This window comes from Fringilla coelebs (assembly GCF_963513975.1).
Source record: "Fringilla coelebs genome assembly, chromosome: 7".
NCBI lineage: Eukaryota > Metazoa > Chordata > Aves > Passeriformes > Fringillidae > Fringilla > Fringilla coelebs.
The window spans coordinates 25,637,797-25,648,903 of record NC_140035.1 but is presented as its reverse complement, the minus strand read 5'-3'; the positions used below and the strand labels follow the sequence as shown (position 1 = coordinate 25,648,903).

Sequence of the window (11,107 nt, the reverse complement as noted above, 5' to 3'; positions counted from 1 at the left end):
GCACCCAGACTGCTTAAATCATCCTTATTTCTCTCAGAGGGAAGAGAGACTTTTGCTCTCCAAAACTTTTCACACCCTAAGTTAATAAAACTTCTCTGCTGAAAGGGATGGATGTGACACTGCGCTGAGGATTTCATGGCCGAGTGCTGGATTATTGCCGTGGTGTAAAAGGCTCCCCAGCCTTGGTAAGCACATTGAATGTCTTCTTAAAATATGAGGTTGAAATGCATTTGGCAAGGGCTGTGTTGCTCAACACAGCCCATCACCGAGGTGCCCTGTGCCTCTGCTGAAGGCACTCTGCTCGGGAGTGTGCTTCCAGGGCTGCAGAGAGAGCTGGGCTGGGAGCCAGGGCAGAGCCGCTCTGTATAAACCCGAGAGACCAGGAGGGCAAAGACAGTGCTAGAAATTTTGACAGTTTTTGTAGAGAAATCAAGTCTGTTATTAAGCATGAGATTGGCAGCTGATCCAAAGGGTGACAAAGCAGCCCTGCACTGCGCCAGGAGGGACCTGATAGGAAATTATCAGCAACATCTGGGACAGCTATTTCCTCTAGGTTTGTAAACATTTAACCAAGAAAATGTTAGCAAGGAAATTGCAGCAAACAGTCTTGAGCCACCAGCATGGGCTGGCTCACCCTGCAGCCCTCCACCCACTGCTGCAGCACAGGGAAGCAGAGCTGTATTTCTTCCCTTGATTTTTGGCACCCGGGCCGAGGTGGGGGTAGAGCTGCTGAGTGTTTAATGCAGTGCTTTCCATTTTGGATATTAGCAGTGCAACAGAGTTATGACACAGGAGCTGAGAGAGGAGTCATTCCCTCTCAACACATTCAGGATTAGTTATTTTCCCATTAAACTGCTTTAGACACGGTGAGTTTGTTGCTTCAAATGGGTCACTGCATGTAACAGGAGTTGATAGGAAAGCCTAGTCCTACCTGATCAGTGGGAGTGAGAACACGGACCTATTGAATTCAATGCAAATTCTGCTACAGATGTGTACAGACCAAAACTCAGTGTCTCCCTCTGTATCTCCATCACAGGGCTCTGCTGCACAGCCACGGTAAGGCTGGAAGGATACAGCAGGGACACAGCAGTGGTGGCACTGGCTGCAGTCAGGTTCCTAGGGCTCAGCTCACCGGGAGTCAGAACCTGGGGGTTCACCAACACCTCTCATGGCCAGGTAGGTTTGTCCATTTGGGGTGTAAAGAGGGAAGATGTGAACTATTTCAGGACAGCTATTGAACAGAGCCATCCAAATTTCATGGGAAGGGGCCATTGGGAGCTTCCCTATGGAGAGAATGTATCTTTATGGGTGTTTGTCATCGGGGTTCAGAGGGTCTGGTAATTATGGAGGCAATGGACAGGCTCCCCATGCTCCCTCCAGGGAGGAGGTGCAGCACCAGCCTCCCTGAGTCGGCCTGCTGAAGTCATTGTCCACAGCAAAGCTGGCACCAGGTTTTGCTCAGTCCTGTTGGATGGCTGTGATAGTGCCAGGCTCCAGGAGACAGAGGCATTCTTCAGAGAGACAGAAGAGAGTGAGGCAACGGGAGGCTCTACTTGCACCTGCCTGCAATTAATTAATTACGAATCCACTCATTAGCTCAGCCCCATGGCTCCCCTTACTGCCAAGCCCCCAGCTGTCCAGAGAGCAAGTCATTATTTGAAAAGATTTCCCATTAAATCCAAAAGAAAAGGAATATTTGAAAGAAGAAGGGGCAAGAGAAACAGCAAGGGTGCACACACGATTGCAATCAGCTCTAGAGGATGTGCAGGAGTGGCTGGATCCCCATCTTGGAGCAGCCCGAGAATGATGAAATCAATTTCATTAGCCTGCTCAGCCCCTGATTGCTCTTGTGCCACGTGAAACACACCCCATGGCTCCCCACAGTGCGGCCTCTGCTTGCAGTGGGTACCTTTGTGGCATAGCAAATGCACCAGGGCACTCCAGATCCCATCCCATCCTGCCGGCTCCGCAGCAGCCCCATCCATGTGCAACGCCAGCTTGCGCAGAAAAAAAACGCCTGAAGATTTAAATTTCCTGAAGTGGGTACTTGCCTCCCCTTGGTGCCCAGGCAGCAGCTTCAGCCCAGCTCACAGGCTTTTAACCTCAGCCAGAGCACACATCTGCTTTGCCCGCCGTGTTCCTATTACCTGCTCTCTGCTGCCTGCGTTAGCTCCCTCTAACTGCAGTGATTTACAGGCGGTGTTACGGCAGGACAGCTCTGACACTGATGGAGTCGCTTATCTGCCGTCTCCCTCCTGCTCCCTGACAGCCTCTCCCCCAGGTATCAATCTGCACATCAGTTCTTTATTCCTAGGTGAGAGGAGAGCTGTCAAGGTTGCAGCTACACTGTCATCTTCATCTAAGCTGCCAGCCACCCTTCATCACTTAAAGACCCTCTTTAACACACAAACGCTCTGGGAGGGGGTCACCGTGTTGGAGATGGCAGCAAAATTTCATTTGCTCTCAAGGTGCTCAGAGCTTGATGGATTGGCTCTCATTTGTCAGGGTGCCCATAAATAAACAAGAGTTTCCAAGCTGTAGGTTCAGCCCCACAGCTTCTCTTTTCTGCAGCCCTGCAGTGGCTCCTGGCTGCCTGCCTCTCACAGGGGCCCCTGTGAGACATGAGACTCCCCTGGGCTGGGCTGCCACCAGGGCAGTGTGACAGAGCAGAGGGAGGGTGGGGAAGACAAGTGTGTGGAGCCAGGCTTGGCATTGGGGTTTGCCAGGAGTGCCCGCTGTCTTTTAGACAAAGAACAGGGCTGAAGCTGAACTGCAGAACAGCACCCCATCCCAGTCACTGCCAGGTTCATAGAATCAGGGCAGGGACACGCTGGGATACCAGCACCTGTACCCTGAGGTGGACAAACTGTGACAGGGTGGGCCCCACCAGTGCACTTTAGTTCTAAATAATTTTTCTAAATGATTTTTAGCCTAAAACTACACTGGTGAGAGTGATCCTCTCTGAGATCGCTGTCAGCATTGGTCCATGGCACAGGGTGACAGGAAAGGACCTGCATCCACTCTGGGGTTTGCTCTCAGATGCTGCTTTTGGGCCAGAGCAGCTTCCAGCCATCCCCAGCTCTGATAGAAGATGCTGTGTGTGTGCACTGGATCTGTGTTAAAACCCCACATCAGCTTGGTGTGCCATGCAGCCTGGGGTAATCCAAAGGGACAGGCAGTGCACAGCAAAGGAGAGCAGTGGGCATGGCCCTGCGTGCCTCAAGTTGCATCTCATTTGCTGGGGCTTCTGCTACCCACAGCTCTCTTCAGTTCGGTTTCCTTGTTGCTGCTCTTTCATGAACAAAAAAGCCACTGAAACATAATCTCTACCATAATGTTTATTAAATAGTAATTTTAAAAGGTTTTTATACAAATCATATAAACACAGTTTTATTTTTTGTTTCGTTTTGTTTGTTTGTTACACCGAAGAATCACAGTAAAAGCTCTTTAAGTCCGTAAGTCCTGGCTCAGCCAGTAAATGGTCAAATACCTTGAACTGCAAACCTTGGAGAATTTCCATTTCTGCATATAATTTCTTAATGGTTTAATTCCCATGCTCACCTCCGGCACCTTCCCACAAAATGAAGTCACCCAGAACTACAGCCTGCCCATTAGCAACGTGTCCTGCCATGGGAAGCGTGCGGAGGCAACAGCCCATTTAAGCAAAGGCATTAATGCCAATTTTTTTTTCTTTTCTGAATTTCACAGAGGGAATTGCGATCAGCAAACCGAATCTATTTGCAGAGGAGGATGCAATGAATTGAATGCACCGATGGCCTTTCCCCCCTCCCTGTTGAAGTTACAATCAAACACAGTTTTCCATAGGACAGTAAAGCACCCGGCAGAGGTAAGTGAGGTATTGGCTGTGCAGCATGATCGGCCTTCTCTCGCCTGGCGAGCTCGCACGTGGGCCCTGCCCCAGCTGCCAGGGGCCAGCGGGACACACGGTGCCACCTTAGTGCCAAGGTCAGCAGTACCCCCCTGCCCCAGATCAAGAGATACATGAACACGAGTCAGTCCCACGGAATAAGTCACATACACGATACATACAGAGAATTCACGTGCGTGTGCAAACACACTATTTCTGAATATATCTATATATGAACTCTTCTCTCTGTACGCCTACTAGACACCATAACATCACCTTTTTAATTATATATTTTCACCTATTGTTTGCCTAAGTTGGCTTTTCTACTGTATGGTCCTTTTCCATTCATCCTTCCCCTCTCTGGTGATTTGAAGGGAATGAAAACATTGAGCAGCAGCAATCCAGCTTTGAAATGGTCTGGTACATTTCCCCTCACCGCCTCTGTTTCTTTTGTACAGTAAAATAACACCCCTGTGGAATTTGTCTGTGAAAAACGCCAAAAGAAATAAGGTGATTCGAAAGGAGAATCAGAGACACGTTTACTGCTGTTTTTGTCGGGCGCACAGTGTGAATTAAAGAAATGAAGGCTTTTTGTGCGCGCATCTCCGCGGGCGTACACCAACCGCGGAGGTGCTGATGACGCAGCTGCTCTATCTGCTCCCCCAGCACATGGGCACCTTTCTCACAGCACAGAAGGGTTTTTTTTCCCTAAAATCTTATTGTCTGAGGGAGCTCTTCATGAAACAGTAGACAAACGTTCCTACTCCCACAGTACCAAGGAGCAGCTGTGGCACTGCTCATGTGTCCATGCTCATCTCCTCTCCAGATGTTGCTTGTGTCCCCAAACACCTGGACTCCTGCACGATGTGTTTGTGGGGCTGGGCAAACTGAGCTTCACAACACATCACATCTTTGTCAAGAGCAGTTGGTGAGGAAAATGATGCCACCCCCACCCCAAACTACTTGCCAGGTAAAATGTAAAAATCAGGACGTGCCAGGTATTATCAAAGAGCCTCAGCAAACCCAGTGTGACAGAAAGGTTTCTAATTTATGTATGTGCAAGCTGATAGAGGTGATCCACCTGTAATGAACTGGAAATGAAGGCATAGCTTTGGGGTTCAGCATTTCAACTTTTTTCTCCATTCAGTTATTTTCATAATACTCCTGTCCCACAGCACAGTGGTAAGTGGAGAGGTACCAGCTGCCACACAATGTAGCCAGACCATTTGCAAGTAGAAGGACCAGATTTCTGCTGGGCTCTAACCAGCAGAGAGTGGTGAAGAAGAGCATTTTGTGGGGAAGGATGAAGGCCTCACTTGCTATTTGCTACAGCACTGATCATCAGCTGGAGGAAAAATACTTCTAAGGCACTTGTTCAAAGAAAAAAAAAAAAACAAACCAGCTCACAGATAGAACTTGGGGGTTTTGCTACTGATCAGGAGCAGCACAGCTTTGCTCCAAAGGGGATGTGGTGGCAGCTGTTTGGTCCAGCGGTGCTGATGACACCAGCTCACACCCCCGGCTCCAGGGACAAGGGGGAGCATCAGGAAGGTGAGGGAGTGCCAGTGGGCACCATGGCCAGGCTCCCCAGGGCTATGGGCATGGCTTCAGCCTCTTTCCCTGTTCATTTTCCCTTCCTGGTGCTTCCAGGGCTCAGCACTGTACCTCAAGTCAAACCCCAAGTGAAGCCCCCTTCCCAAAGCCATTGCCTAAGCACCAGCAACCCGACAGGCTCTATCTTTCGTTTGCTGCAATTTTCTCATTATAGCAAAAAGAAAAATGGCAGGCTCAAGAGGGGTGGGATATTCAAATAAAGGCCTTCCTGATGAAGGCCTCCGCTGTTGCAATCAAAGATATGGATTTAATAAATGGCTCTTATTCACAAATCACTTTAAGGCTCTTCAGCTTTTCTCAAAGAGGTGCTTCTACACATAGGGTTTCCCTTCTGTTTTCTTTCTTAATGATTTCAGAAAGCGCTGTTGTTACTGTTGACAGTAAAGCCAGTATCCCACCTTTCCCCTGCTACCAGGAGAAGGAAAGTTGAAGGTAACAACATGCTTCCATTTTCAGGACTGCAAACTGCAGCTTCCTGTTCTTAGTGTGAAGTGCACAAATCCCTACAATGATATCTGGACGGAGTATAAAATGGACAGGGGCTCCGTGTGTTTGTGTGTTATTTCTAAAGAAATCCCTCAGCCTTCTCAGCAACTTACCAGAGAAAGGAGGTGGGAAATAACAATCAACACTTAGTTTCTCACATCCAAAAGGTAAACCAGGCTCCCTTACCACATCCCAGCCACTCACATAAGCAGAAAATGAAGATGAACCAACAAACAAGGGGCTCAGTCCCCCCTCGCTTGGCACAGTCTGGTTTGCAGGAAAGCCACTCGCTCCTGGTGGAGTGTGACCCAGCAGCAAGACCTGGTGGCAGGAGCAGTGCCTCTCCTCACTCCTGCTCCCCTCATTCCCTGTTATGGCATTCAGTTCCCATAAAAAACAGCAAAAAAGTACCCCCCTGACAGCCCACCTCACCGGGCACGATGCCAAGGGTGATCCCCAGGCACCCATCAGGCCTCCGAGCAGCACTTCTGGTGGTTCATCTTCACCTTGTGCTTGATGCCGTCGTACAGTTCGAAGTTGTAGTTCTCCAGCGTGGTGGAGCTCCGCGAGGACAGCCCGGCGTACGAGCACGTGCAGTAGAGGAGCAGGCCGGCACAGATGGCCCCAAGGAGGACACCCAGGGAGCTCATTGCTATGATGGTCACCAGGATGGGATCCAGGGTGTACAGCCAGCTTTTCTCTTTGTCCAGCTTCGGGGTTCCTGGAGAGTTAGTAGAGAACAGTGTGTCGTTCCTATCCGATCCAAAGTAATCTGCAGTGGAACGGGCACTTATTATCCAGGGATCACTTTTTATTGCCCCCTCACCTTTTTATATTTCTTACTTGGAGTTGTGATGGCTTTACAAGACTTAAAGTATATATAGGGGACTATCTCAGCAGGATTCACTAACCCAGGTCTAGAAATCATGTGGAGCACCAAACTCCCAAGAAAGTTAGGCACCCTGATTCCCTTTTAGCCATCAGACTATTGATATAGTGTGCAAGCATTCTACACCCACTGAAACTCTGGCCCTTCCAGTGCCACTAGGTTCAAAACTAAGGAATCAATCTGTCACAGGTCTCAGACTTAATTTTCTTCATTTACAAGTCAAAATGCCATGCAAGCAGCAATTAATGCTTAAAAGATCAGTTTCACTTGTCCTAACACAAATACAATACATTGACTTTGCAAGGTTGCTGGCCGTTGGAAAACAGGAAAAGAAAACCAATGCCTTTGAATGCTAAGCCATCACTTCAATGTACATTCTCAAGTGTGTTCTAGCTCCTAACACCACTAAAGCTGAGATTTGTGAGTAATCTGAGCCTTTGATAACTGAAGCAAAAGCTGCCACAGCTGAATTGTCCCCATGCATATGAACAATGTCCATGTCCATTTGCGTACCAACCTGGATCGTCGTTGTCTTCAAAGTCTTGCTCCGAGCTTGGGAAGTCATCCTCCATTCTTGGGAAGTTCACTAGAACAACAAAATGGGAAGCACTGTTTGTTAAAAGAGGCCTTCTGGCAGCATCATTGTCACTGGTCACTGGGCTGTCAGATCAGCCAGAAGAAAGTAATTGTTAAACTACTAGAAGGCTCTTCCTTGTGGAAGGAGGAGGAACTCATTATCTTCTTCCCTTGGCCAAAGTCAATGAAGACTCTTGCACACTTTAGAGAAGAGGATCTTCACACTATGTCACATTTTATAACCACCAGATCACCAGCTTTTAAGAAGAAAAGAGAGTGAGCAAAAAGAAAAGAAATCAGACACCTTGAATAGCACTAAAATATTGTCATTGGTGCCTCCATAATGGCCATAATTCGCTGTTAACATGCCCTTACACCTCTGAGTAGGATCGTAGTGCCTGTCATTACTTGCCACTAATGCTGGATCCATTTAGCACACACTCTGCTTTTCATATTTTCCCGTATGTCTGACTGGATACAGACCTTCAATGACCCATTTCCTCTTTGAGTTTCAGATAAATTCACGATAATTTGAGGAATTTATGCATCTTCATTATATGTTTTAATACAAAAGCTGGTTGAAATGGAGAGAGAGGCTAATGGCCATATCTAGGCCCTTATGTTAACATTTGCCTGATCCAAATTCCTTTTAGTGGTGACATCTCTTTCTATTGTTCAGCACAGACCAAGGACTAGCAACCAAATGCACATATTATAATCTGGGCAGAGGTAAGTTATTTTCCTGTGCAGTCTTCCTATCATTTTCTCTGCGTACAGTTACCATGGCTCTTTTCCACTTTTCCAAAAGAATATGTCTTTTCATTTCAATCTGTGAAGAGTTTTCAAAGCTGACTGTAACTTGGGGTACTCAGCTGAGAAGGTGTCTTGAAATGATCAGGAATGCAAAAAATCAGGGACTAGAAAGCGATAGAAGTAACACCTTGGAAGTAGTTGTGATTGGAACCAAGATTACTTTATGCCTTGCGCCAAAATGGCAAGAAGAGTTTAAAGAGGTTACTTACAAACAACCAAAACTAAAGATTGTGAATTGTACCTAAAAAGCCACATGCAAAGAAATTATTCAAAATCTTATAAAAGAATATTTCTGCATATTTGCATGGATATTTAGGACTTGAAAAGGCCTCCTGAATTGTCAAATACACTTTTTTGCTATCCCAGACAACTGTGTCAGGCAATCCATGCCAGTGACATTTCAAGGTTCACCTCCAGAGTGGGTCTCTGCTGAAAGCCACGCTGCCCCAGCACCACCTGATCCCTGATGGCAGCGATCCTCTGCTGGAATTAACTACACCTTCTCATTCCTCAGGCAGAATTGTATCTGCACCCAAAGAATGAAGGGATTTCTTTGAATTTGCAAGTGAACCTGGCAAGAGGAAGGCTCACAGCCCAACACCTGCCCCTCCTGCCGATGAGTTCTGCACTGAGTGAGTCAGTTAAGCTGACTCAAGGCTGCTGGTACCTTGTCGAAGAAACACAGGTGCACACTGCCTTCTGCAAATCCTCACTTTAGCGGCGAGTTCACATGATTCCTCAACAGTTCTCGAACTGACAGGCCCAGATGGCAACATCTTAGGGCTGGGAGAACTGCCTGAGGGCCTCTTGCAAACATTTAGATCCAAACATGTGGAAAAATAACTTGCAAAGCATTTCACACGTGGAGACATCTGAACTGCTAGTCACCCACTGGAAGACAAGCGCTGAGATTTGCCACCCGTGTCACCCACACAACCCTACAGAAACTGTATGTTGCTCAAAACTGTATGAGCAGAGGTCGAAATTAGATGACAGTTTGCCCAAGGAGTCCATGTGTGGAGAAAGGCTCTTGGAAGTCATTTGACATTCCATATTGTAGCTGCTCTAAATTTTGTGTGAGAACAAGCTAGCAATTTGATCCTTTTGTAATTTCCCAGGGTAGCCTTGAGGGAAAAGCCAGAAATAAAAAAGTATTGGTTAATCAACACTTTCAAAAGAACACCAGTTCCTCCAGCCTGAAAGGAAGGAGCACTGGGAAAACTTGAAAAGAGAGAACATTTATACAAAAAGCCCAGCCTAGAATCTGTTTACTCTTCTAGTGATTTGCTCAATTCCCCATGCTAATACAACTCCTAAGTCCTGCTTAAATGATATCTTCCTACTTGCCTATTTTCCTTCCTCCTCAGGCCCTCATTCTTCTGTTCCCCACATGCCATTTCATTGCTATTTGATTGTATGTTATCATGCAGGGCTCTACACCCCCTGGAAAGCTTTAGAAAAATGTAATTCGACATTTCTTTTTCCATACTGGGGCTTCTCGAGTCATTAACTGAATCAGCTCAGGCTGTGTGGGTGTCTGTGGGAATTGAAGCTGGTGGTCTCAGTTCAGTTCCTAGTGGAGATGATTTAGAATCTAGCCTGCCACAGAATCTAGCCTGCTGTTTGTCATCAGTTAGGCTCCTTTGGGACAAGTCCCAGCAATACAGTGACAAGTGGAGCAGGCCACAGAAGGCAAGTCCCTTCAAAAGTGGTCTCCAGAAAAGCCCTGCAAGCTGGTGGGCAGAATGGGAGAAACATACATTGCTCTCTGTTGTGGAAAGCTGCTTCCTTAAAGTGCAAATTTCAGGCACAACTTATCTTGCATTTTAAAAGGGAAAAAATATTCTGGAGAAAGGTAGTCAAGAAAGTTAGGGGGAAACTGTAATTAAATATGAGGAATGATTTCTCCTGAGTGAAAGGCCATTTTTAAAGTCCGTGTGCCAAATGATAGCTGTGAGCACCTAGCCAGTCCTGGCCAAAAGATGATATTAGCAGTGATTTTGGAAAGAGCCGGATGCCAAGGAAGGCTGTTATCTGTTGGATCTGAGAGCACTGCCAGCTAAAAGGCTAATTTATGGGACCTGGAAAAAGAAAGATAAAATTCTAATCAGACAAGGGCTGATTTAATACCATGTTTGTATGAACTCACATGGAGGGCCGGCAGGAGAGAATTAGTATTTCCAGAGATTAAAGAGTTTCAGTGTACATCTGTTTTAAAATAGTAGCAGGGGTGGGAGGGATTGTGCCAGGGCGGACGAGAGGGGCAGGAGAGCAGACAAGGCTCTCTGGTATCCCACCACAGACATACACGTGCCTCTTGCAGGAAAGCTCTCCAAACCTGCCCAAGGCATCTCACCTCTCCAAAGCTGAGCTCAGCATGTCTCATGGCTGGCACGTACTTCCCACCACCACAGGTGCTCAATGCCAGCCTCCTGCACGGGCTTACCAGCAGCACCACCACCTCTGGCAGAGACCTCCACACCAAGGCAAGAACTATTGCTTTGGAGAGAACACCCAGCCCCGATTGCTGGAACCTGGACACATTCTTCCAAGGCAAAGGACAACTGTCAAGAAAAAAATTGCTGTTTCTTTCCAGCCTGACTTTGTCTGGTTTGTGCCCAGGCACCAGGTGCTGCCTCCTGCCAGGTCACCGAGGGGAGCTCGATCACCCTGGGGCAGAGCTCTATCACCTGGCATCTCTCCCTACACACAGGCATTTGCAGATTATCTGTGGTGTCTCTTGGAGTCTTTCTGGCTGAACAGAATGAGCCTCTCAGCAGGAGGTGCCTTTCCCAAACCATATATCAAACTTGCAGTAAATTCCAGATCTTATTATTGCCCGCCTAGAGCCACTCTGGCAC

General features: G+C 47.4%; 1 protein-coding gene across 2 annotated transcripts in view; it reads right to left on the bottom strand.

The window, feature by feature from the left end:
* Positions 1-3,389: 3,389 nt before the first annotated feature.
* Positions 3,390-11,107, bottom strand: part of NRP2 (neuropilin 2) — an 88,845-nt gene continuing 81,127 nt past the window's right edge. The window contains exons 16-17 of one of the 2 annotated variants that reach the window (XM_084209804.1): positions 7,375-7,443; positions 3,390-6,740 (exon numbers count right to left, since the gene is read on the bottom strand). In XM_084209804.1, the coding sequence (XP_084065930.1) occupies positions 6,436-6,740; positions 7,375-7,443 (374 nt within the window). In that variant the 3' untranslated portion in view covers positions 3,390-6,435. The remainder of the gene's footprint in view (positions 6,741-7,374; positions 7,444-11,107) is intronic. The other variant, XM_084209805.1, reaches the window with a different exon arrangement.